Source organism: Lampetra planeri, chromosome 3 (assembly GCF_965212315.1).
Source record: "Lampetra planeri chromosome 3, kcLamPlan1.2.h2, whole genome shotgun sequence".
Taxonomy (NCBI): Eukaryota; Metazoa; Chordata; class Hyperoartia; order Petromyzontiformes; family Petromyzontidae; genus Lampetra; species Lampetra planeri.
Window position 1 is genome coordinate 18,899,384 of NC_136109.1, and position 26,196 is coordinate 18,925,579.

Consider the following 26,196-nt stretch of genomic DNA (forward strand, 5'->3'; position numbering starts at 1 on the left):
GCATAATTTGCAGCAGCATCACTACCATCATGAACCATTACCATCATCACCATCACCACATTGTGTGCACACTGCTGCTTGCACACATGCTCATACCCATATACACAAATAAACACAACCTTGCATTCACACATGCACCCTGTGCGCACGCACACACACGTGCGCACACGCACTCACACACTGCCTGCCCCCTGTTGCTTTCCCTCCTTGCGCAGGTATGAGCGAGCCCCCATCGACTACCTGTCTCCTCCTGCTCCAGCGCCTCCGCTGCCCATGATGCAGCAGCGGCAGCCCCCGCTGCTCCTGGCGGCCTCTGCTGCTGTCCCCGGCTCTCCGTGCTCGGCACTCGCTCACTACTTCACTCACCGCCGCTGGGTATTCAGCGTGGAACCACTGGCTTCCTCCACCACCTCCGCCAACGCCTCATCGACCACCTCCCACACCTCCTCGTACACGGCTGTGGTCATGGCAGCGTGCACCAGACTTCTGCAGACACTCGCAGAGTAAGGGCGGCGGTGGTTCATGTTGGTGGTGCTCATGGTGTGATGATGGTGTGGGGAAAGTGGGTATCATGATGTTGATTGTGTGCTTATATATATATATTGTTGATATTTTTCCTTGTAAAATTATACATAATCCACATGGTGTTGCTATAGTTATAGTAATTAACTCATAATAAGCGAGTTCAAATTCTCAATAATAACATCCTCGCCATAATTTGCGTCATCAAATAGCATCTCATCTACCTCATCCTTGTGCGATGAATACAATGAATCGCACCATTTTGTGAGTAGTGGACGGTGGTTATCCGATGGATTAATGTGAGAATGTGGAATTTGCATTGCTGACTCAGAACAGCCAAGTAAGGTGCGTACCACCAAAGGTTATTTGAGCAAGAAGACTCTTTGCAATTACGTCGATACATTTTTAATTTATGATGGTAATGACGATGTTTTTCAGACTCCGTCTTGCTGAGGGCTTCAACTTTGCAGCGAGTGGGGATGGGGTCGTTTCTATGGTGACAGAGTTGCCCATGAAGGTAGTGACCCCAAAAAGCACATTTCCCTCCGTGCACTAGTGTGTCCCCATAATGCTGGTCTTAAGAGGTTGCTTGCAAACACTGGTTAACTTCGTGCTTGTGTGTGTGTGTTTGCAGGCAGAGTGTGAAGGTCAAGCTGATTGCGATGAGGTGCAGACCTGTCTGGTTCAGTATGTGCTCTTCCCCCCTCTCAGCAGCTCACCCAGACACACGTGAGCGTTTCATTGTCACTGCATCGCAACTCATCGACACCACCAACTACTAAGACCACTACATTCAATAGGAAAGTTATTGGTAGAACAGGTGCAACAGCTTTGAGGTTCAGAATTATATTGTAGCGGGTGAGCGTTATAGGTGTCATTTGGAATTATCGGTTGTGATGGCTGGGGCACATATGAAAGATGGAGGAAGGCAAGTTATTGACGTGGACATGGGCCTGCTGACCTCTGGTGACAAGGGGGAAATCCTAAAGCCAGGGGTGGTCATGAAGCTTTACAAGTGGTGCTTGAAGGATATGTCAACTGTTAAATTAAACTTAAGCCAGGCAGTGGTTATACTCTCAAGAGCCAACCATGGAGGTGAGGTTTAAACGTTTGCAAAATTTGGTAGTAATTTACAGAAGGAAGAAAGCGATGGCAAGAGATTGAGGCTTCATCAGCATTGGCTTTGACATTTTCATTTTGTTAATATTGTTTTGCCATCACGTGACGTATGGAATTTTATGGTAAATTGTTCCTCGCCTCGCCAGGTTTTCAACTGATGAAGATGGCGATGATGATGGTGAAGATGACTGCAATGGTGACCTCTTGGGTTCTGATGGAGAGGTAGAGATTTCATATGGAAACTCGCTATTCTGCTCGACGAGACTGAGTCTCAGAATACTTGGCTTGATTGAGACTTCAGCTTCGAGAGCCAGGAGCTCATTAGAGTCCCAATCATTCAGTCATGATTATTTATACGTGTGTCTGAGAGTATTATTATCTCTGAGTATCCCTATATCTCTTATCAATGTACCAGTGTCTTAATGAGTACGTATGTCTCGATGAATGTATGAGTGGCTTCATGAGTATCAATGTGTATGTGTATGGATATCTGAGTGTCAATGAGTGTCTCGTTATACGAGTATCTCCTGAGAATGTGTCGCGATATATTTGCATCTTTTTGTGAGTACTCCTGTTTCTTTGGTAGTTTGTGATCATTTTTACGAGTGTCCGTGTGTCTCTTGAGTGTTCCTATGTGTGCCCCTGCCTCCAGGTAATGCTTCTTGTCTCAACCGAGTGCTGGTTGGAGCCCCTGTCGGGCCGGGTATCAATCCCACCTGAACGCTACGCTCAGCAGTCGCACCTGGACGGACTTTGTTACACCGACATCGCCCATGCAGTAAGCTCGCACCCATAAAACATTCGCGTATAGAGTCTTGTACAATTTCCACATGTACAGCACTAGAACTGAAGGCTCGCATACAATACCGATGTACACACTCGCATTCAACACTCACTGAAGACTGGCGTTCAGTCGCATGCAGTAAAACAATAAACAATTACACATGCGCTCATAAGAACTCGCATACTCTTACCAACATTCATATAGACTCGCACTCACCCACACTAATACCCTTATATATAAAACTGGATACTTCCAAAAACACACACGTACATTTACACACAATTAACTTGTTCCCAAAACTCACACGCCAGTACTCGCACGCACACACACGTATGTAAACGCTTGCATACATTTATAAACATTTGCATTCACTAGCCTCGCACAACAATAGCCATGATAATAATAAAGATAATGTTGCTGAAAATGACAAACTCCTGTCATTTGCTGGTGTTGATTTCACTATCTTTGCTGCAGCTGCTGATGATGATGATCATGGTAACTGTTTTGTGCCAGATGCACCCTCGTGATATCGACTGTGTCAACACTCTGCTGACCAGTGAACTGCTGGCCTTCCTGTGCAACAACCCAGATGCTCACTATGCAGCCAACCGTGCCATACAGCCCCTAGGTAAACTATCTTGGTCGGTCGGTGTGTGTAATGTTACGTCTGTGTGTGCGCACATGTAGCAGGTCGTCATTGTAACTGTGGGGTGGACAACAAGCAGAATCACTTTGTCGGTAATCAAGAGTGGCTGTTGTCCCGTGTATGAATGTTTTGTGTGAACGTCTTTCGCACCATATGTAGCCAACCATGCTAGTCGGAGGTGCGTGTGATTGTAGTGTGAGTGGAATGTGTTTGTGGTGCAGCGATTTAATGTTTTATCTTTCCCCCCCCACCCTCTTCTCAGTGATTTTATAAATTGTTACAATTGAGGGTGGTGAGTCAATTCGAGAATTACTTTTGTGTCTCGTTTTTCGTCTGGAGTAATTTCTTATTTTCTGTCTTGTTCTGACCATGATGCTGATTGTAAAGTTGTATAATCTGCATAAATTGTAAATAATACATTTCTGCTAGATTTTACGTATGCATCATGAATGTAAACATTTATTGAAAATGATGAAACTTGACTAGTGTGGTGTGTGTGTATCTAAACTAGTTTCTATGTTGCAGGTAGTCCTTGCTGTGGTTCTTTGCTGTGCTATGATCTCTGTAATCTGTTTGATTCTTAGCCATAGATAACATTGGGATAACATTGGGGGAAAATTGTATCTGAGCTCATCCTGGGCTTTGCATGAGTCAACTGAGCCTTAATGGAGTACTTGTTGCTGTTTGTAAAATATCTGCACATTTGAGACAATGTATGCATGTTGAAATTATTTTGCACTGTACGTAACCGACCAGGTGTGGGGGGAAGGACAACAAACTAAACACAAAAAGCAGTTCTAAAGAAATGAGTTTTCAATCTAGATTTAAATGTGCATAGCTCCAGTGGCTTCCTAAAATTGATCCGATATGTTCCTGATCACAACACCCATTGACACTCGATGCTGGTCTTAATATGTGTTCGCGAAGAACACTTAGCTCAGGTTAAACAGCAACTCATTGTCTTTGTGTGTATGTGTTTACAGTTAAGCAGCAGAGTGGGGCCAGCACTTTGTGGCACATACCTTTCCGATTTGATCTCATGTGCCTCCTGCCCAAGTGTCGACAGGCGGAAATGGTGTTCAACACCTACAGCACTGGTGAGTGGGTGAAATGGGTGGTGTGTACGGAGTGGGTGATAAAGGGGCTGAGTGAGTGAGTGAATATGTGAATGGGTGTGTGGTCCATGCAATACATAATTTCTGATTTACACTTCTTTACCCAACTGTGTATTGTTTGTGTGTATAGATTATTCATGGCCCGACTCTTCAACCACTGGCTCCACTCACCCATCTGATTGGCTCCTGAGCCTCTTCCATACCAGCCTATCAGATGCCCTTTCTCTCCGTGAAATCCCATTGGACGAGGGTGATCATGTGACCTTTGTGAAGTTGGTTCTCGAGAGGAACAGGGGTGGCCATAAACCTCTCTTCAGCATGCCGACGCAAGAAGGTGCAAACATAGTCTAACTTTGTTGTTTATTAATTAAAACAAAACTCTCACTAGTTACGTCACCATTGTGTTGTTGTTAGTATCATATTCATGTTGGACAGCCTGCCACATCCAGCCGAGGAATATATATAAGATGATTATTTTGGCTTGTGGGTTGTGCCCTTCATGAAATTTGCAATGGTGGAGAGCACATTAGGCTTTTCTGATGTTATCTCCAAAGTTGTTTGACTCCACGCTTTTCTTGTGCTGACATTGTACTATTTGTAAGGCTTTCTGTTGTCCACAATGGCAATATATGTGGGTGGCTGAAACATGGATTCAAACCCAGGCTATTAACAGCGTTGGTTCTTTGTCATTCACAAATGACATTTATAAACCCCCTTAGCTGAACACACGCCCAGTGTCACAGGGCTTGAATCCAGGCTGTAAGAACTGTTAGCTCATTGCTTATGACGCATACATTATGTATCTTACATGGTTATTATGAACAATCGGGAGTAAAAAAAAAACACTTTGTATGAAAAGAGGTGTATAGTTGTGTGGTTATTGATGTTTAGCACATCCGATTTAGCACTGTTGGCTATGTACGGTGAGAAAGAAGTTCAACATGCATGTTTACAGTTAATACAAAGATAAATGTTTTCATTGCAGACGAGAAGTAAGAGTTTGCTTGCTTTTTTTCTTTATTTAGTGGAGTCGGATAAACAGGAATCTCCTGTATTGAATGCCAGCAAAGACAGCACAGAGACGACGATTACGACGACTACAGCAAAGGTAAGCCCTTGCACAATGCCAAATCAGAATATACAGTGGTACCTCGGTATACGTCGTTAATTCGTTCCAGAAGGTAGGACTTATACCGAAAATGACGTATACCAAACAAATTTTTCCCATAAGAAATAAAGGGAAAGGAAATAATCCGTTCCAGAGTATAAGAAATTATATTTTATATGGCATGTTATACATTAATGAGGTTGTATAAAAGAATTTAGACACTACTTATTACTAAAATGCATACATTAATAAAATAAAAATAAAATGTAACATTCTAGATTTGAAGCTTTCGTGACTGCAAGGAATCATCTTCTTAGGTAGAAAGTACCTGATGACGGAGACTTGTGTTGCCTCCGAAACGTCGTGATTTTTGTTTTTATTTTATTTTACTTTCTACGTGACTTTACCGAAGAAACCTAAGAAGAAAATGTAACATCACTTTACTTTGCTGAGAGGAATTGATAGCCTACGAGGATGGTGGTGAGGAAGGGGAGGAGTCGTGAACAGGGTTATACGCGGGTACGCGGTGACTCATCCCGACCCATACAAGTTATAGCAAGCGCGTCGTATCCCAAGCAAGACGTCGTATCCCAAGACATTTTTTTCTTGTCAAAACACGACGTATACCAAATTCGACGTATTCCAAAACGGTCGTATACCGAGGTATGACTGTACTCTCCATTCTAGACTCCATTGTTGAAACTTGAGTCCTCTTGAGCCTCAATTGTGACTCTAATCCTCAAACCCAGTTTCAAGCAAGACTTTGATCCTGGAACCTTGTCTCAGTCCAGACTGTGATCTTGCAACCCTGTTACGAGAAAATCTAATCCTGAGACCTGATGTTCTGAAGCCGAGTCTCGGTAAACACTCTAAATCTTTATCGCAGTCCCCTGGTTTTTATCTGTTGGTGCGCAGGGCACAGGAATTGCGCGATGGCGTTGTTACGCCAAAGCCACGGGATCTGGTCACACACTCGTCTTTGTGCCGGCGTCATTTACAGGTTACCTTGCGTTCATTTTATTGAATTAAAATCTTCGAATTCGTAACCCTTGTATCATCCAGTGTAACCCTCGTCTACTCTAATGCAGTACCCTTGTCTCATCTGACACAGAACGCTCATCTAAAACACATCAAAACCACCAAATCTTCATCTCATTCGATACATGATACTCTTTTTATCAGATGGAGAATCCTAGTCACATCCAATGCAGAACTCGAATCTCATCTGATACGTAACCTTTTCTGTATTTATGCGTGTCTTTGTTTCATTTCCTGATTTATGTAATAAAAAATTACTTTAAAAGGTATTTGTACAAAATAATGTATGTATATGTGTGTGTGTGTGTGGTTGTTCAATACAGACCTTCAATTACTCTTGGGAACCAATCCACATACAGTCAATCCGGATCCCGTACTCCAAGCTTCGGATCCAGTTGTTAATGCCGTACAAACAGAGGAGTTGGTTCCACTGCCTGTAAATCCAAACCAGGATCCTGATCAAGTCGTCAAGTCTCCAGCAGGTGAGTGTGATGCTGGCTACAGCCCAGAAGCCTAAGTGTAAGCTTGGTGGATCGTATGTGTGTTGTGAGTGAAACACGTCTTCTGCAATCCAGTAAATAGGCAGCTGCGGCCATTACCTTGTATGTTATTCCCTCTTGCTTGGGTTTTTTTGAGCATTTCAGTTTCCTACCGCACAGCTCACACTCGCGTCTACATTCTTGCAGCTCCAAACTATTCACTATAGCACGGTTGGCTACACAGTTCACCATACAATCGGAGATGTAAGACTCGCTTGCTACTCATTACTAACCCTTGGTTGTCATTTCTGGCCAATTACTAACACCGATCAAGACTAGCACTCACTAAAATACTTAATACTTCTTGGGATGAAGATTTATATATATCGCCAATAACTGTTCAAACTCATCCATCTACAGTGATGATGCAGCGTCTACCGACACTAACACCTTCAGACACCTCCCACCCCCTCCGTCCACCACAAAATCACCTCATCACTCCTTTCACCTTCACTGCTCACACTTCATGATCATACGAGTCACTATTCATACTTATGATGATAACAGTGGTGATGAAGAGTTCTATTTATCATAATTATTTAACTTTTCCCGATGCTGCTGATGATTGTGTATTCTGCTGTTGTTGATGCCTTTGTCGACAGTGCTAAAGTGAATGCCCACTGCTTATAATAATGATGATGATGTGACTACTTCTGCCGATTCTCACTCACCGACACCTTCCACAGGCCGCCCTGCATCTCAGGATCGCCCCCACCGCTCTTCCCACTCGCTCGCTTTGAGTCGCCAGGGCTCGCTGCTCGAACCGTCTCCTAGCACCAATGGGCTCAGGTTTCCGGTTTACATCTACAGCCACTCTGTTGACAGCCTCCGTGAGACACTCACACGACTCCCAGCCTCTCCCTGCCCTTCCTCTACCCCTGATGCCACGGCCACAGCGGCAGAAGCAGAAGCAGAAATGTCTTCGTCGGGTGGAGAAGACATGTTTTTCTGGTGAGCATTTGGGCTGTTTGGGGTACTGCACATCCTTAACAGGGGGTTCACGTTGGCCAATATACGATGCTACCACTGCTGAAATCCTATGTTTAAGATCTTACACTTTCTCTTTTTCATGGGTTTATAATGGGCGTGTCACAGTTATAAACGCTGTTTCAGAGACACTTAGCCGGTACCACTGGACTTAAGCCCTTGATATGGGTGGTTTAGGAGGTTCAGAATGGCCCTTTATATTATAGCGGGTTCATAATGGCCGTGTTGGAGACACTAGTCCCCATAGTTGGGTCTGTCTTTATCGCAGGAGAATCATCGTGGTATTGCTAGAGACATCGATCCAGCACTACTGAGTACCTGAGTTTCAATCCCTAGGTCTGGGTGTCTCCAGCAGGGTTCATTATGGGCCATGGCTCTGTGGGAGACCACTGAACCAGCATCACTGACTGCCAGGATTCATGTCCTGAATCTAGGTGTCTCTCTCCCTCTTGTAGGAGATTTATAATAGCCATTTCAGTAACTACCAAGTCAGTATCACTGATGCTGGATTTGAGCCTCGTGGCCGGTTGTCTTTCAATCTCAGAGGGTTCATCTAATAGTCATTTCAGGATGAACCGGCTCTGATTTAACCTTTGCTGCTCAGTGTCTCTGAAATGGCCATTATGGGCCTGACCCATCCATTGTGAACCGCCTTGTAAAGAGAGGCCCCCCACTATACCCAGGGCTTGAACACAGGCCCCCAGAGGATGCTGGCATAGCTCACTCCACTGTCCTTATTCTTTCTTTCCCGATCTTCTTCTCCCCCCCCACCGCCACGACCCCCTCCCCTCTTGTCTCAGGTGTTCGTCCGAGGAGGGTAGTGTTGACTTGTCGTCACGGCAACATAGGGAAAAGGAGCTCATGGTGGTTTGTGAGCTGGTGCAGGAGGTGTTCCACCAGAGCTTCATGAAAGGTTCGACTCTGAACTCTCATTTGTGATGGTAATCTCACAGTCGTCCCTGCAATCCTATGGCCATTATCATAATCCGTGGTCGTTATCGTAATCTCTGAGTCTTTCTTGTGATCTCATGATTATCACTGATCTCGTTAACGCGATCTCTCATGCATTTTTGCAATCTTGCAGCCATTTCCACGATCGCTCCGTCACGACGGCCAACTCGCGGTCATTGTTGTGATCTCGAGTTTTCCGTCAACGTCTCTTGGTCTTTGTTGCTATTTATTGATCTCGACCCTGTGCCACCCAGGTCTGTTCCACTGCTTGCGACGGTCGGTTGCCGTCGCAGCATCGGACGTCCTCTCCGCCATTGACTTCTGTGAGGAGACGCTCACCGAGGTGGACATTACGGCGTTCCTGCAGGTCAGAGCAGCTATGGCTTTCATGGCTCACTGATGAGCCCCAATGATCACAAGACCCCCATGTATCACCTTGGGCTTTACTTGGCAAGGGAATCTGTAGCTAAGGTTCTCGGTTGTGTTGGTTCAGTGTCTCTGACATGACCATTATGAACACTCAGGGAGAGGCACCTGTACCACAAGTTTCAGTGCAGAATCTAAGTAGTCCTACTTATTTGGCTTTTGACACGACCATCATGAGCTCAACATGGCCATGATGAGCCGAGAGAAAGGGACTGTTCCTGGGCTCCAACCCAGGACCTATGTGGTCCCTAGCTCATGAATATGACATGCCCCCATTATAAACCCAATGAGTGTGCTGTTGAGTGAGGGCTCATACAATTTCGATTTAAAGCTGTGGTTTTCACACCTGATGATGATTGCTTGTGTTGCAATCGAAGCGTCGTGAGAATTTTATTGTTTTATTTTTATTTATTATTTCCCTTCTACGTGACTTTACCGAAAGAACCAAGAATATGAGGGCTCATTATATCCAGTTAAATCTGACTTGGTCGTTATAAAGCATCTAAATAAAAAAAAATTCTGCCACAGGCGCTGTGTGGCCACGTGCATCCCCGTGCCTCCTGCCAAAGCCGCCACAGCAGCTGGGAGGACGATGGTGGTGGTGGTGGTGATGATGGTGATGCTGACGGTGAAGGAGACGATGTTGGTGATCTGCACACCTCCTACTGCTGTTGCTGTCACAAGGAACATGAAAACCTTAGAGGTGTTCACTCATTGTCTGACGCAGCGACTATTAACCACACACGGCTATTATAATTATCGCATGAAGGAGATGGACCGCCAGACCTAGTGCTCGAACCTAGAATTATCAGCAGTTCTGTTCCTCACACAAACCCTATGAAGTTCTTGGGAAAGACAGAAACCCACATCTACTTGACGAAATCCAGGTCTTTCACTTGGCCATTATGAACCCTATTTTAGAGATGCAGAAAGACACTCGGCCCCAGAATTTGAACCCAGAACCTAAATGGTGCAGGCTTGGTTTCTCTGGTTCTGGCCATTTTGCACCCCCTCTGGATATCCAGTGATCTTATAAGCCTCTTACAAATGCCGTGTATGCATGTTCATGGAACAGGAGGAGTTTCTGTTGTGGCTGAGGCTGTGGAGACGAGGAAAAACTTGGAGCCTGATGATGGGGGCGGTGATGCGAGTATGGACAAGGATCCAACGGCTACAATGAGGTGGGTGGTACGAAGGGTTGTCATGTTTGTGAATGTGCACCTCTATGCTTAAACGGGGATGGCGATAGTGAAGAAGATGATGGTGATGTTTCTGGTGATTGTGGTTCTAGCAGTGGTATTCATGATGGTTGTGGTCATGGTCATGGTGGTAATAATGTTGATGGTATTGATGGAAATGGTGGTGTTAGTGTTAATTGTTATGATGGTGGCGATGCTCGTATGACTACTGTAATTCCTGATTCTGCTGCTGGTTAAAGCTTCTCAGATTCATGCTACTGCATCTTCTGCTTCTACTGATGCATCATGGTCTAGATGATGCTGTTGCTGATAAGTCTTTCTACTGGATGTGCTAGTATTGCTGCTGCAGATGTTAATCATATTTCACCTAATAATATTACTGCTGCTCGTGTTACTAATATTATTTATTGCTACCCCTGTGGTTGCTGTACTGCTGCTGCAGATGTTGACAATAATGCACATGCTTATAACAATTATGCTGTTTGTTGATGCCTTTTACTCATACTTTTGCCTGTTTTAATAATGCTGCTGTTGTTAATGGTAATGCTATTTTTGCTGCGACTGGTAGTACTGTTTGCAACTATTACTGCGGACTGCTGTCACTCGTAACAGTGTGCTGCCTGGCTCGTCACCGCACGCCTCTGCCTCCAGTCCCCTCAGCCCTCATCTTGCCTCGTCGCCCATCACCAGCCATGATGACCCATGCCAGCCCTTGCCCAACCTTCACAGTGCTATACAGGTGAGACTGAATGATTGAGTGAACAAATATATGGGCGAGTAATTTATTGGGTCAGTGAGTGAATGGACAAGTAGATGGCATAAGTGAGCAAGTTAGTGGGTATGAGCTTGAGTGAGCATATGAGGACTTGGCATGAGCAAGTATGTGACTGCATGAGAGAGGGAGTGGGTGGGTAAATAAGTAAGTGAATGAGTGAATAATTCAGTTAGTGAAGAAGTGTATAATATTTAATTCAATAACATTAATGGCTGTCTTTATCCAGGCAAAATTTTTGGAAATCAGCAGTCGATTTTTCAAGAGCATCCCTTCCAATCCCGCCTTCTTTTTCTACTGTCCAACCTCACCTAAGAAAGAGGTATGGAAGCATTAGGGTGCAATAGGTGCTCACAAACTCAAACACCACCCACTCGTGTTTTCCCTCTACCCTATGCCACAACACTATTGTTAATCGTGGTCTTGCCTACAGTAGCAATCATCGGAGAATAATTTTGCTGCCATGCACAGCAACTCTTCGGAAGCAATCGACAAACTGCTCTTCTCGAGTAGCTACACACCGAGGCTTTGTGTCTCTGGCTGCCCAACGTGGGTTTTTCTCTCGACTTAACGAAAAACAACGTGTTCACATGAACGTACGGAGCACTGGTATGAGAACTCCGATATTGTCATACAAAGCCACTTAAATTATGTCACTAGATCACTCGTGAATGATATTTTGAAGTTGTTTACTAAATCATTTATTAATATTCAAACCCGCATTGGGCAGCCCACTACAAATTGCCTACTTGTGTATCTTTATGATAGCAGATATTTGTTTCTATGGGCTGCTTCTATTTTCAACTGCTGTTTTTTAAGTTTTTAGGCATAATCGGTGAATTTTTGTCTGCGGTCATGTATGGATTGTTTTGTCAGAACGAGACTTTGGGCGCCAAGAGAAAATCACGGCGCTTTGGCAAAGCAGAGGGAGTCTCCGAGACAGAGGGGAGCACTGGAGGTACGGTTTCTAATCCCGTCTATCCTGTTCCAGGTCACAGGTTTAATTCCTGCCGCTGGTGTTGTCGGCAGTGATTTTATTTGGGTTATTGCCACGTGATTATCGTGTTCAAATCACTCAGTGCCTGATCTCATTAAGTTTGGTAACTAAGTAGACTTGAGATTGGAATGTGCTTGTATGGGTGACCGCCATGCACAGAGGTCAGTAGGGCTCTGGGGCTCCATGATTGACAGCAGAGGGAATGCAGAAAAATCTATACTACAATATTTCTATGCTTCAACATCTATGCTCCCTGCCTTCACCAACCCACACTAAGCGGTATAGTGAAGAATAGTCGTGTAACCTCCATGGCATGGAGAGGCCCTCATCCAGCAGTAGATTGACAACAAGGCTGTACATGTTCACACGTTAATGGTGCACATTCTTCTTTCGTTCGTTTCTCAATCTGCTTGTCTTGGTGAGGGTCGTGGCTGTTGCATGTTCTTATAATACATTCTTTTTGTAATAGTAGAGAAGAGAGTCTGATTGTTTGAGGCTGAAGTCAATATCCTTCCCTTGCAAGTGAACGTGGGCCAGCGCTCATCTCTGGTGGTGGCTCTGAGCTTAGTGTTGGAAATTTCACGTTTCCATAACAGCGACGAATCTCCGTAGGATGACCATTGTTGACGTCCCTCACGTGGTTTCTGCTTTTATCGACCCCTAGAGCTGCAAACTTTTGTCGTATAACCTGAAACACATAGCCTAGGTACCTCGCTGCTAAAAGAGTTGCTTCATTGAGTTTCATCTCCTTGCAATGGAAGAAAAGACTTTCAAATCACAGTCCGGTCTGTTCTAGTGACCATTACTGGGATATTTCTAGATTTGAAGTTTTCGTGACTTCAAGGATCCATTCTCTTTGGTTCTTTCGGTAAAGTCACGTAGGTGAAAATAAAAAAGAAATAAAATAAAAATAAGAATAAAAAATAACTAAATTAAATCAGTAATTCTGTTTTTTGCTGTGGTTGTCATACCTGATGACGGAAGCTTGTGTTGCCTCCGAAACGTCGTGATTAAATTAGTTATTTTTTATTCTTTTTTCTTATTTTTATTGTATTTATTTTTTATTTTCACCTACGTGACTTTACCGAAAGAACCCAAAGAGTACTCGGATATTGTTCCTAAACTTTTGATTACACAGCAGTAGACGATTAACTCAAGGACTTTTGACCATGATGGAGGGAAAATCAAAGCATAGCACTTCTTAGATAATACTTACGAAATGTGTTCCTTCTGTGCCCCATTTCTCTTGCGCCTGCTCCCTCCAGCACGACGAACCTCCTTCTCTCTGACCGAGAGCGATGCCGATATCGTTGTCGAATACCGTGACGAGCATAACACGGGAGGGGATACCGCCACCTCCACCTGGCACCAAGGCCCACGCAAAGGCCCTGATGACGATGACGAGGAAGACGATGAAGAGCTAGAGGATGATGATGAAGATGATGGTGATGAACAAAAGGACGATAATGGAGAAGTTGAATTTTCATCAGATGGAACTATTGACGCTGCAGACCGGGAAAATGACTTCGAAATTGATGACGACGATGATGACAGTGATGGTGACGGCTGTGGTGATGATGGTGGAGACGGCGGTGATGGATTGCCGCCATTGTTCATCCACCTGACATGCTCCGTCAGTGTTCGGAACCAGCACTGTTCCATGCCTGTGCGCACGCTGCCCACATGCCTTGGTGAGTTTGCGTATGTATTGAGGTGTGCGGAATTGCCCGGTGCATGCGTGTGCTGCTGCGTCGATTGGTGTAATTGCACTGTGCAGAAAACGGACCGGCACACATACGTGTGTAGGCTCGTATAAAGCATGTACAGCGAAACCCCAATGTAACGTTAAAAGAACATTGCATGACGAAGGATATTTCCTGAAATTAAATGCCAACTCTTTAAAGTAATTCCTGTTCTGCTACCCATGCTGTCTGGAATTCCTGCTCTTGTCCTAACTTCTTATTGCCCCTACTTTAAGGAAAGGCTTAAGACCTTTCTCTCCTTTGCTTTAATAACAACTCTCTCCTGTTTCTACACCTGCTCTCCTACCCCATCCTAATCTTCTCCCCTTCCCCTTGTCTGCTGTCTAGGTGCAGAGCTTAAACTGAAATATTATCTCGTAAGATAGATCCTTGAAGTGACACATTGACTTTGCAATGAGGGTAAGACCTAATGCCAGATGGCGGCAGCCATGAAAACTACAAGAGTAGACCTTGGTGGGCAAGTGCATTCATTGTGGCTTCTGGCAGAAGGAAGGGAGCGGTGATGAGACATATTTTACCCTTTGCTGTCTTGTGGTTGTTGTCCCAGGGGAGGTGTTGGGATGGCTGGAAGGTGTGGATCTGAGGAAGTTTAGTCTCAAGGACTTAACAGTCACATTGGACATCATCATCCTCACCCTGCCACTTGAGATTGAAGAGTCACCACTTGGGATATCGCATAACAGGTCAGTCTGTTATTTAACGCATTCACACGCACATACGATAACATCATTTCCAATTTGTTCTTGCGCATTGAATGAATGAAAGTAAGCATTGATGATTTTCTATTTGTATGTGTTGGTTGTGAATGTTTCATGTGACTTCTGCAGCCAGTAGGGGGCACTACATTTACGAAAATGCAAAGAAGACAATTAATTAATAAAATTGCGATTTTTGAATTGTTGCTTTGCATACACATGCAACCACCCACACACACATACACACATACGCACGCATATGTTATGAACCATTGCCTGACATTATCACCCAGCTTGCATTGCATGTTCATCTGCTGCCCGGCAATGCGAATAAGGAAGAAGGCTGAGAGGTTTTTTTTTATATTTTGTTTGCTTAATTTTGTTCGCACTTCGCTCCAGGTACGCGTCTGAGAACAGCGCCTTCATTCACCGCTCACCAGCACAGGGCAGCTCCTACCGGTCGGACGAGGAGAACATCCTGCACGGCCCACTGCTCCCCTCGGCCATTGCCGAGCTACGGTTAGGCCACCTGCCCGCGCGCCAATGCATGCAACTGCACTGCCTTGCTCTGCTGCCCTCATTCATGTTTTGTTCACCGTGTTTCTGATCACGATGCCGTCATTTATTGTCATCATTGTCGTTGTCTGTGGCAGTAACTGTGGTGGTGGTGGCGGTGGTGGCATTAGTAGCAACGCCAGTAATACTAGAAACAGAGGCAGCAGAAGCAATGGCAGCAGTAATAACCCTATCTTTACGATCATCCTCAGCAGTAGCAATAACAGTAGCAGAAACATCATCGGCATCGTCCTCATCGGCAGTAGCAATAACAGGAGCAGAAATATCGTTATCAGCAGCAGCTCCTTTGCCATCGTCATCACCACCAGTATCATTATCGCCAGGAGCAGAAAGGCACATAATTGAAATCTCGGAGCCACAGAGCAAGCAATGCTAAAGCCTGAATTCAAGCCCTTGGACTGGACATCTCTGTTTCTCACGCGCTTATCTCCCACCTTGTGCTTTTGTCATTGACGACAGTGAGGGAATACCGACCCCCTTGTCCAACCTGACGGAGACACACAGGCAAGCCGTCTTGGACACCGTCGAGGAGGTAACTTTGAGCGCAAGAACACGGAGTCTTTTACAAACGCCTCTACTACCAACGGTGTCATTTTCATTCTGTTCATCCCCACATGATCATGAGGAATGTAACAATCAGTTTTATTTAACGAATTGATGACTAAGTACATGCCTATTGGGTTTTCACCACCATTATATGAGTCACCAGCAATAAATCGGCATCATCACTTTACCACCACCTTCATCATCACCATTACTACTACTACTACTTTCAGCATCATCATCAACACCACCATTTCGATCACAATTGCCATCATTTTGTTAATTATATTAACTATCACCACCACCTTTCATAATACAGGTGTTTTTGGGTTAGATCGCGTAAATATAGCAATGTGGTTAAACCCGCCACCACCCGACAGCCAATTAGTGAGGGTTGTCACGTGAACAGAACGTGCCAATTCATCACTAGTACAGCACACCGGTGTGTTGGAGAGCCAAGCCACAATATTTACAATCTGAGTGATGTTTCACCTGTAATTACAACCAGCTTCATCAGGCAACAGCCAAATCTGGCTGTCAGGCGACAGCCAAATTTGTGGCTTTGTTCTCCAACACACCGGTATGCTGTACTAGTGATGAATTGGCATGTTCTGTTTACGCGACAACCCTCACTAATTGGCTGTGTCGGGTGGTGGCGGATTTAACCACACATATATTTACGCGATCTGACCCATAAAACCTGTATTATGGAGGATATTGGCCTACGTGTTAAACTGACCCACCTTTGTATTCGCATGATCACTATCATGATTGTTATCGTTACCACTATTCCAGTCAGCGCCACCATCATGAACATCAATATTGTTATGAGACCCGCGACCATTGACACCCGAGAGTGGAAGATGGCAGCCTTCACACGGCCCACTCTGTTAAGTGAGAAATCCCGACGAATGCTATTATTGCGGCGACCAAACATCGATCATCGATTTTGCAGTCACCACAGCAACAAGCCACCCCCTCGCAGCGATACAACTCCGCTGCTTCTGACGCAGTAATCTGGCTTGACCACCTGGGTGTGAGATTGTAGTTGTTGCTCTGCATCTACATCAGCCGTACGAAAGAAGAAGATTGACAACCCCTCCCCACCCTGCTTGTTGCTCCTCCTCCCGCTGCTGCTGCCGCCCAACGCAGGTGCGCTGGTTGCTTCGCGACGAGGTGGTGTCGGCTCTGCGCGTGTCTCGCTCCACTTCGCGCCGCTCCCTCGCCTCGGTGGCCGCCCATGTGTCACGCTCACGGGACCGCCCCTCCTGCCTCACGGAGCACGTGGCGCTGCAGTTTGTGTTCGGGCCCGACCAGTCCATGAGTCGCTTCATGCGGGTGAGAGAGTGAGAAGAGAGGAGTGATTGGATACGCCACAAGTGTCAGGGAACCATTGGCCTGCGGGCCGGATACAGCTCACGACTTGCAAGTGCTTTTAGACCATAAAGCAAGATTGCTTCTGCCCCAATCACAAATGCTGCAACCATGTTCTACTACTACAACCTGTCTCTGAATATCTTTTAGTGTTTCCATCTATCCCCTCGTCTTTCTTCATGTCTCCTTGTGTTTCATACATTTATTTAATATCTCCCTACATCTCCACATGTCTGCATGTTCCCACACTGATATCACGTATCTGTATATTTCAACTTGTCCCCACGTTTCTGTATTACCCAGATGTCTCCACATGCCTCGCCATGCCTCAGATCTTAATTTGTCTCCTGGCTCCATATGTTCCCACATTTCTCCTCATCTCCACGTGTGTCTTCATTTTACCACATTTCAGTAGTTTCTCTGTCACTGTGTGCGTCTGTGTTTGCAAAAGTCTCTACGCATCTCCATATGTTTCTGCATGTGCTCGCGTTTTTCTATACAGTGTGCTTCAAAAAAATATTAACACTTATACCGGACTATCGTTTTTCATGGAAAAATAATGGATAATGCACTAACATGATGACAAATATGTGTTAATAGCTTCAAAAAGGTGAGTCTCCACTGGTTCGCCATCATTGTCAACACGTGCCTGGAATCGTCTCCAGGTGGTCTCCATTGCCCGGAGGAAGCAGAATTGCTGTGGTATTGTTCCAAATTATTAGAAGTGTTTTAAAAAAATGTAAACACCCTGTGTATCGCTTATCTTCATGTGTATTTGTGTTTGTCTCCAGGAGCTGGAGTCAATGGACATGGGACAGAAATATGAGCTCCTTCGATCTGGAGAATTTCACTTTGTGGCCCTACGGGAAACACGGGACACAGAGCCCTCGCTCAACGCGGATATCAGCAACACTACCAGCGTTGAAGCCCCTTCAGCCACCGCTAGTGGTGGGGGGGGTGGTGGTGTTGATGGTGGTGATGGTGGTGTTCATGATGCTGCCAGTGCTGATGGTGTTGCAGTTGATAGTAGGGCTCGTGATGATACTGATGCCATAGCAGATACTGATGCCATAGCAGCTGCTACTGCTGCTATCGGTGTTAGTGCTGTTGATTCTATTTCTGTTGATGCTGCTGTTGACGGTAGCGTCGTTGACCCTGCTGTTGATGGTGCAGCTCACGATGACACTGCTGCGACTGCTTCTGTTGACACCACCACCAACATCATCGAAGACAGTTGCTCAAATGATGGCATTACCTCTCCCACGCCTGCCATAGACGTCCGTATTGAAGATAGTAAAGAAAGCGTCGTCATGAAAGACGCTCCGAATTCACCAGAGGGTGAAGAATCTCTCTCTGCGGAACGTGCTGCCTCTGACACCGGTAATGATTACAAACAAAGGCACCAGCTGGTCCCCTTGCTGTTTGTGTCTTAGTGTGAAAGGGCAATGGTGGTGATCATGGTGAAGATGGTGATGGCAGTGAGCTGATGTTGGTTTCAATTGTGATGTGGATGAGCATGATGACAGCAGTAGTGGTGGGTAATCCTGCTGATGTTCCAGGTAAATAGTCCGCTGCTCACTGGCTGGAGATCTTTCTTCTTCTCTCCCTTTGATAGTTACTTTATGTCCAGTGTTTAAAAGATGCTGTCACAATTAAATTGACAGCACCTCAAATGATGGAAATGCTGCTGACGAGAAATGTTATGATAAGTTTGCTGCTCCATGATGTTGATTTATGAGCTGAGTTGACCCTCTGATCAGGATTTAAACTCAAGACCTACTTGTGGTCTGAGTCATTGAACTTTGCAGTCTCTGAGTTCAAAGCAAACCCTTGTAACACCGTATTGAGACTAAAGAAAGCTGTCTGGTGTGGACCAATCAGTTTTAAAGACAATGCATATATTATCAGGTTTTTTAAGCATTCTGACCACAAGTATTGTGGTTAATGCAGACATGATTCTTTGTAAAAGGTTTCAGTTTGGTGTTTTAACATCTTAACACCTGTTTGTTGCCAGAAAAAAGGGAAAAACCTATTCTCATTAAATGGGTAGCAGCACTTTGTCGGAAGCCAGTAGCAATTGTCTTGGGAGAGACTGGCCTCTGAGTTGGGCCACATTTTGAGTCGTGTATCTATGTAAGTTGGTAATGTGCTACTGTGCTGCACTACAAACGCCCCATGGTGTTCTTGTGGTATTCTTGACAATAACACCAGGCAGATTTGTTTGAGGCTACATCCTGCTGAGACTTTGAACAGATGAAACTGAAAATAATGCCGCTTCAAAAGCGTTCAGAAGGCCTATAGGCCGATGGACATAATTTTTCTTTTTTACAAGAAAGCGCCTGTTTCCTAACTTAGGATTTATGAATTCTTGTAATGTATTTTTTATCTTCTTGGTTCTTTCGGTAAAGTCACGTAGAAGGGAAATAATAAAATAATAAAAATAAAACATAATAAAATACAATTCTCACGACGATTCGGCTAGAATGCAAGCAGCCGTCCTCAGGTGAAGAACAGGGCTGTCGGAAAGACAGCGTCTGAAATTTCAGACGCTGTCTTTCCGACAGCCCTCTGAAATTTCAGATGCTGTCTTTCCTACAGCCCTGTTTTTCGGCCACAATGCAAGCAGCCGTCCTCAGGTGATCTCAGACGCTGTCTTTCCGACAGCCCTGTTCTTCACCTGAGGACGGCTGCTTGCGTTGTGGCCGAAACGTCATGAGAATTGTATTTTATTAGGTTTTATTTTTATTATTTCCCTTCTATGTGACTTTACCGAAAGAAGCAAGAAGATGAATCCCTGCAGTCACGAAAGCTTTAAATCGGTATTTGTTTATTTTCCTATTTTAGGCCGAGAAAGCATTGTGGAGGGTGACACCGAGAGGGGCCGGCGAGGGGGACACGAGGACCCCGTGAGGCGTCCACCGCTCATGCCCGACTTCTGGCTCATCCTGCGCGTTCAGCCAGACCGAGTCACTGTCTTCACCCACTCCAGGTCGGCTTACCCGTGAGGAAGAGATGTAATTGTGGTGGTGGTAGTGTTTGCGACAGAGGTGGTGGTTCCGATGGTGTATTATGTTGTGGTATAATATCTCCATCGAACCAGCCAGGTGGCTCAACGGTCGAGTGAGCGGCTCCGAAGAGGTATTTTGTGAGTTCAAATCTTGGTTGGGGGGGGGGGCTGATTAAGAGTTGATGAAATAAGTACCACTTTGTCAGGAAGTAAACGCTGTTTGTGTCCTACAGAGAGACTTGCCCCCTGGCCATAGGAATGAGGAATTTCCGCTACTTGTTTAGAGCGGTAAATAGTCGATGAGCGCCAACCACCTCCAAAGCTCATTTGAGCAGGAAATCACTTTGAGTTGTAATGTGTAGTCGGAGTAGTTGAGATGGTCGTGTTACTGCTGCTGCTGCTTTCACTCCTGCAACTGCTCCTGCTGCTACTATTGCTCCTGCTAGTACTATTGAACATTTGCTTTTTTTCTAGATTTGAAGCTTTCGTGACTGCAAGGATTCATACTCTTTGGTTTTTTTCGGTAAAGTCACGTAGGTAAAAAATGAAACAAAATAAATGAAAACAACTAACTTAAATCACGACATTTCGGACACACTTAAGCGGTTGTGCTTTCGCTACGTTGTCCCCACCTGAAGAAGGACGCTTGTGTTACGCCCGAAACATCGTGATTTAATTTAGTTGTTTTCATTTATTTGATTTCATTTTTTACCTACGTGACTTTACCGAAAAAAAACAAAGTATTTGCTTTTATGTTTATATTTTAACGAACTCTAGATAGTATATATATTATGTTGTCAATGGATAAAATGTTATGTTTAAGTATTAATGCGATGATGCGTGGCAGATTTATACCAGCAAGGCGACCACGTATTTAAGCAAAAGCAAAAATAAAATTGTCTTGACTTGACAATGCACATTTGCTATTATGATTGCTGTTACTGCTACTACTATACTCATGTTATGGCTGTAGTTGCTGTTGCTGCTGCTCTTGCAACAACTACTGCTGCTTCTATTATTGCTCTTCCTAATACTGCTGCTGCTCGACTGACCTTGATTGTTATGTCCATCAGGAGTCTCGTCGTCTCATTGGGCTCCATGGCTCATACCTCGCCCTTATCGTCATCATCATCATCAGCAGCATCGTCAGCATCTTCATCATCGTTGTCATTGGCAGACAATGAGCCCGAATTCCTTTCAGTCCACCTAATGGTCGTGAAGAAAATCGCTGAGATTTGTCGTGTGGTGAACCAGGTGAGGTACCTGTCACTCTACCTCTGTGTCGTTTATGCGATTTCATATTGGGCGTTGATGAAGTTTTTCGTGTATGTACATGTATGTGGCTGTGTGTGTGTGTGTCTGTCATAGTTGCTCGCTAACAGCACTTTCCCCAAAACGTCTGTGAGGCTATAAGGGGGACCTTTGTATCTGTGTGTGTACAAAAAATGGAGCAGTCATGTAATTGTTAGCACTCTGTGCCATGAACCTGGTGCATCCAGTGATTCCCCCTGATGACCAATAACTGAAACATATTTGAACCGGACCTGGGCCTCCCTTAGGTCAATTCAGCCTTAACTTAGTGCCTGGTGTGTAAACATCAGTCCGGGGGAGAAAAAGGTTACCGGATGTGCTGTTGGCCACCCACCCCCACCCACTCCCATGCTGTGCTGGCTTTCATCGGTGCTTGCTAATATTGGCCCAACAAGTCTGTCTGAGACTATAGGCAGGATCTTTGTCTTTGCATACATATAAATGTCTATGTACATGTGTATATCTGCATGCATATTGTTTGTATGCTTTTGGGTTTATAGTTGGTTTATTCAATAAGTAGCACGGACTTTTGATACTGACGTTTTAGGCAAGAAAACATGTAATGCGTAGATATAAACCTGGCAATGATATGCAAAAGTTTTCCCAAGCTTTGCCACTAGATGTCTATGTTGCCAGTGATTAAACACAGTGGTGACCTTGCACATTTGTACTTAACAACAATGTGATGAAAATGTATCGATGAATGTAGTTCCACTTGGGTGACAACTATAAGAATCGTAGCAATGTTTGCATGACGGTGGCATTGTCGCATTGAGATTTTAAAAATGCATTCCCTTCATGTCGGTATCTGGCCGATTTAAAGCATTACAATGCAAATTCTGTTTTGTGTTCTTCCGTTGTCATGTTTGATGTGCAGTTGCGCAAGGCAGCCGCCATGTTCATTGATCACGTCATGTCTTTCGTCTAGCTGCCTTATCTAGAAATATATCGCGTGTCAGAACCAGGGGCGTGCTCCATGGTTACTTGGCAATTGTTACCAAAATTGTACAAATGTAGTTTACAGAATTTAACGGTGTGTAATCGGTGTGTAATTTTATCTTAAACACTTCACATGTTTCCACAGAGCCTTCTCCTTCAGGACCTTCATGACACGCGCTGCTGTAACTCTCTGCTCGTGGCCGAAAGCGAGGAGGACATATGGAAGCCAGAGTCGGTGTACAGTTCCTACCGGCACAAACACTACATCACTGAAGGTCGCTCGCTGCCACCCACGCCTCTGTGCATACTTGTGCCAATCTGTATCGGTGTGTGTCTATCTCTTTTGAGTGTCTCCGAGTGTATCCATCGGTCTCCGAAGGGTGTGATGAACGTGTTTTGGCAGAGGGCAAGAAAAATAGGCAGAGTGTCCTGCCAGGCAAAAATGGCCTCCCATCAATATGCCAGTTGTCCTGTATATTTATCTTCTGTGTGTATGTGTGTGAGTGTGTATTTATTTGACTTTCTGGATTGTTCTCTCTCTCTGTGTGTCTCTATCTCTGCATGTCTGTCTGACTTGGTCTCTTTCTCTCTTTTTCTATCGCCTTGTCTTTATACATTTCTATCTTTGTGTGTCTGTGTTTCTCTTTGTCTCTGTCTTTCTGTTTCTCCATGCTTCTTACCGTCTTAGTTTCTCTTATCTCCTCCATCTTTAACTCTCTACTTTTCTCCGTGATTGCCTTTGTCTCTCTAGACTTGGCAGTTGTTCTAGATTTGAAGCTTTCGTGACTGCAAGGATTCATATTCTTAGGTTTTTTCGGTAAAGTCACGTAGGTAAAAAATTAAAATTAATAAAAGTAAAATAAAATAAAAATCACGACGTTTCGGAGGCAACACAAGCTTCCGTCTTCAGGTGGAACCGTCACAGCACGATAGCTGCATCAAGTGATACAGCAGTTGTTGAGCTATGTCTGGGTAAAAACTGCCAGGCCATGTGTGTATGTTCTTCAAATGTTTCTTTGGCTCACTCCTGTGTCTTTTGTTTCCTAGATTATGGAGCTGATGACGGCTATCAGAGTAAAGACTACCTGGCTGCCTCCATGCTCTTCATGCCGGGTCACTTTGCGTGTGACATCATGTGGACCACCATCATCCCCGTGCATCCACGCTTACGCATGGCCCCCAGCTTGGCTGGCAGCAAAGGTGACAGATCCTGACAGCATTAACCTGTCACTGACACTGATACTGACAATAGCATTATAAACTCCTTGACGCTGACAACAACATGGGCACGAACAGTAACATTGTGACACTGACAATGACAGTGACGAAACCTGCTAATCTGCAAAGTAATACGCTCTTTTTCTGTCTTGTGGAAATAGTAACGTTTACAAGGATAGATTAAATGAAGATGGTCAAGAAAAGCATCAAATGTGGAATTAACTGTTGTCATCCTACTGGGAGGTGAATACAAGGGGTTACTGATGACAATTGTGTTATTTTTGCCTCCACAGTTACAGTTTAGATTTTAAAAATAATTTTCACTTATGCATCCAATATCCTCATCGCCCATCGGAAGTCCTGATGCGGTTTATTAGCGTTCATTGTCTCCGTGATAGTGCGAAGCCAGGAGCTTCAGCTGTAAGATCTCCAATTAGTTCTCCTGTTTTTGACATCTGACACTGTCATACTGACATTGCACACTGATATTGTGAAATTTACTTTGTAACACTAAAATTAGTGATTTAAAGCTTTCGTGACTGCAGGGATTCATATTCTTGGTTCTTTCGGTAAAGTCACGTAGAAGGGACATAAAAAAGGGAAATAATAAATTAATATTTTATTATTTCCCTTCTACGTGACTTTACCGAAAGAACCAAGAATACTAAAATTAGTGTACAAATATTTATATTAACATTCTGACACAATGAGGCATTATTACTGACGCATCGTAATTTACCTATAGCCTTCATAATCATCTTAAATCTGTGCCCTTACATGCGGAGAGTAAATATGACACACAATGTCTCTAATATTGTGATACCGACACAGTTGCACTGACACCGACACTGGCACTATATTATATACTGTTACATTGGTGCTGTGAACGTGACACTGTAACACTGACACATACCCACTGTAACACTGGCACTATATTATATACTGTAACACTGGCACTATATTATTTACTGTTACATTGGCACTGTGAACGTGACACTGTAACACTGACACATGCCCACTGTGACACTGGGGCCTGGGCCCTGTGACTCTAACGATGACGCAGACAGATCTTTTCTGGCAGCAAAGGTGGTACGCGTTGACAGCAACAATGACACTTTAACACTAACATTGACTCCACATACATGGCACACGCAAGTCAAAGTGTGTCTGCTCATCTCTGGGGGTCCTGAGCCAGTGGTGGAAACTCCACATTCCTATGCCAGGTGCATGCGAGTCTCTCTCCATAGAAGAGCAACCAGTATCCACAATGCCAGTGTCAGAGATCCTGGACCATTATTTCTGAGGTCCTGGATTTGAGCCCTGGATACTGGTGTTTTTATCTTGCGCTCATTCTCACCGTCACCCGAACAGCAGTGCTGTCCACCTGGGGGTTACACAGGTCACTCGCAAGGGATAATGACCCTCTTCATCGGTTCAAGTTCATTTATTAGGTATAACCCTGTGAGCCATTCGGCTCTTGAATCGGGTGCAACCGCAACAAACAAAAAACTAAAACATGAACAAGAAAACATCTTAAAGTGACTATGTGCAAACAGAAAATCCAAGAAAAGACAGCAAAATATTGCAGAAAAAGCACCGTACACCAACACTGTGTGCAAAAATCCCAGTGGGATGCAAGTCAAACAACAACCACAAGACAACTCGGATTAAGGCCATCAGTCTAACTCCGTACTACAACAAACAAACATGGCCAAACCAATAAACTTTTCGAAAATCACCAAAATAAAGCCATAAAAGCAATGAAACAGTGATCATAGGAACTGTGACCGAATTTTCACAATAAACAACGTAAACAACATGTACTACCAAACTCTGCAGCCATAGCTGGTCCTTACCTGGTAAAATAGAGGACGTCAATCGTGAGAGATAAACAACCTTTGTGAGTTCTCGCCTCTTAAAGGAGTTAAGTTAAGTGATTTTATTGAAGTGTGAAGGAGGAAACTCGAATGTCTTGAAAGCCCATCGTGCATATGAAGGGAGACCATAAGAATATAAGAGGAGATTTTCATTTATTTTTCTTGCTCTTGTTTTTCCTGCAGGCATGCAGTCACTGCGATCGGCACTTGCCGCTTTCTCTGTGGGGAATCGCAAGAACATGTATGTTTATCAAGAGAGGTCAACAGGAGCGGTCTGCTATCTCAGGTGCGGTTTGTGGGGTAATTATCGTTAACATCATCTTCATTCACGCTATCCGCATGATTTGTGTCATCAAAACTAAACTCCGTGGTGATAGTGCGTTGGCAATGGTGCGCAAATAACGATGAAGCCCGAATAACAAAAAAGCACGCGTAGCAAATAGCTCGCCACATTTGTCGAAAACACTGCCTTAATAGGAAAAGTAAATAAAAGACAACGTGTTTGGCAATGACCCTTCTTCAGAGCCTTCATTAGCAATAAAGACGGTCATTTGCCGAAATGCCACCTATGATATACTTTTACTTTCAAAGCCATAGTGTTATTCACGAAGGTGAGTTTTATGTTCTTTGCTGTCATAATCATTAACAGCGGTCGCATAATCATCACCGGAAGCAGGATTAACATCAGTT

At 44.4% G+C, this 26,196-nt stretch overlaps 1 protein-coding gene across 1 annotated transcript in view; it reads left to right on the forward strand.

The window, feature by feature from the left end:
* The window catches only part of SZT2 (SZT2 subunit of KICSTOR complex), a 112,107-nt gene that overhangs the window by 13,899 nt on the left and 72,012 nt on the right, over positions 1-26,196 (forward strand). The window contains exons 17-46 of the mRNA XM_078622693.1: positions 216-503; positions 961-1,039; positions 1,157-1,251; positions 1,788-1,863; positions 2,294-2,419; positions 2,939-3,053; positions 4,055-4,168; positions 4,317-4,520; positions 5,212-5,294; positions 6,210-6,294; positions 6,656-6,814; positions 7,558-7,822; positions 8,659-8,771; positions 9,064-9,176; positions 9,764-9,938; positions 10,311-10,416; positions 11,047-11,173; positions 11,436-11,528; positions 12,083-12,164; positions 13,469-13,894; positions 14,514-14,649; positions 15,061-15,180; positions 15,697-15,769; positions 16,933-17,118; positions 17,946-18,534; positions 19,999-20,143; positions 21,235-21,415; positions 22,557-22,686; positions 23,459-23,611; positions 25,690-25,792. Of these exons, the coding sequence (XP_078478819.1) occupies positions 216-503; positions 961-1,039; positions 1,157-1,251; positions 1,788-1,863; positions 2,294-2,419; positions 2,939-3,053; positions 4,055-4,168; positions 4,317-4,520; positions 5,212-5,294; positions 6,210-6,294; positions 6,656-6,814; positions 7,558-7,822; positions 8,659-8,771; positions 9,064-9,176; positions 9,764-9,938; positions 10,311-10,416; positions 11,047-11,173; positions 11,436-11,528; positions 12,083-12,164; positions 13,469-13,894; positions 14,514-14,649; positions 15,061-15,180; positions 15,697-15,769; positions 16,933-17,118; positions 17,946-18,534; positions 19,999-20,143; positions 21,235-21,415; positions 22,557-22,686; positions 23,459-23,611; positions 25,690-25,792 (4,740 nt within the window). The remainder of the gene's footprint in view (positions 1-215; positions 504-960; positions 1,040-1,156; positions 1,252-1,787; positions 1,864-2,293; positions 2,420-2,938; positions 3,054-4,054; positions 4,169-4,316; positions 4,521-5,211; positions 5,295-6,209; positions 6,295-6,655; positions 6,815-7,557; positions 7,823-8,658; positions 8,772-9,063; positions 9,177-9,763; positions 9,939-10,310; positions 10,417-11,046; positions 11,174-11,435; positions 11,529-12,082; positions 12,165-13,468; positions 13,895-14,513; positions 14,650-15,060; positions 15,181-15,696; positions 15,770-16,932; positions 17,119-17,945; positions 18,535-19,998; positions 20,144-21,234; positions 21,416-22,556; positions 22,687-23,458; positions 23,612-25,689; positions 25,793-26,196) is intronic.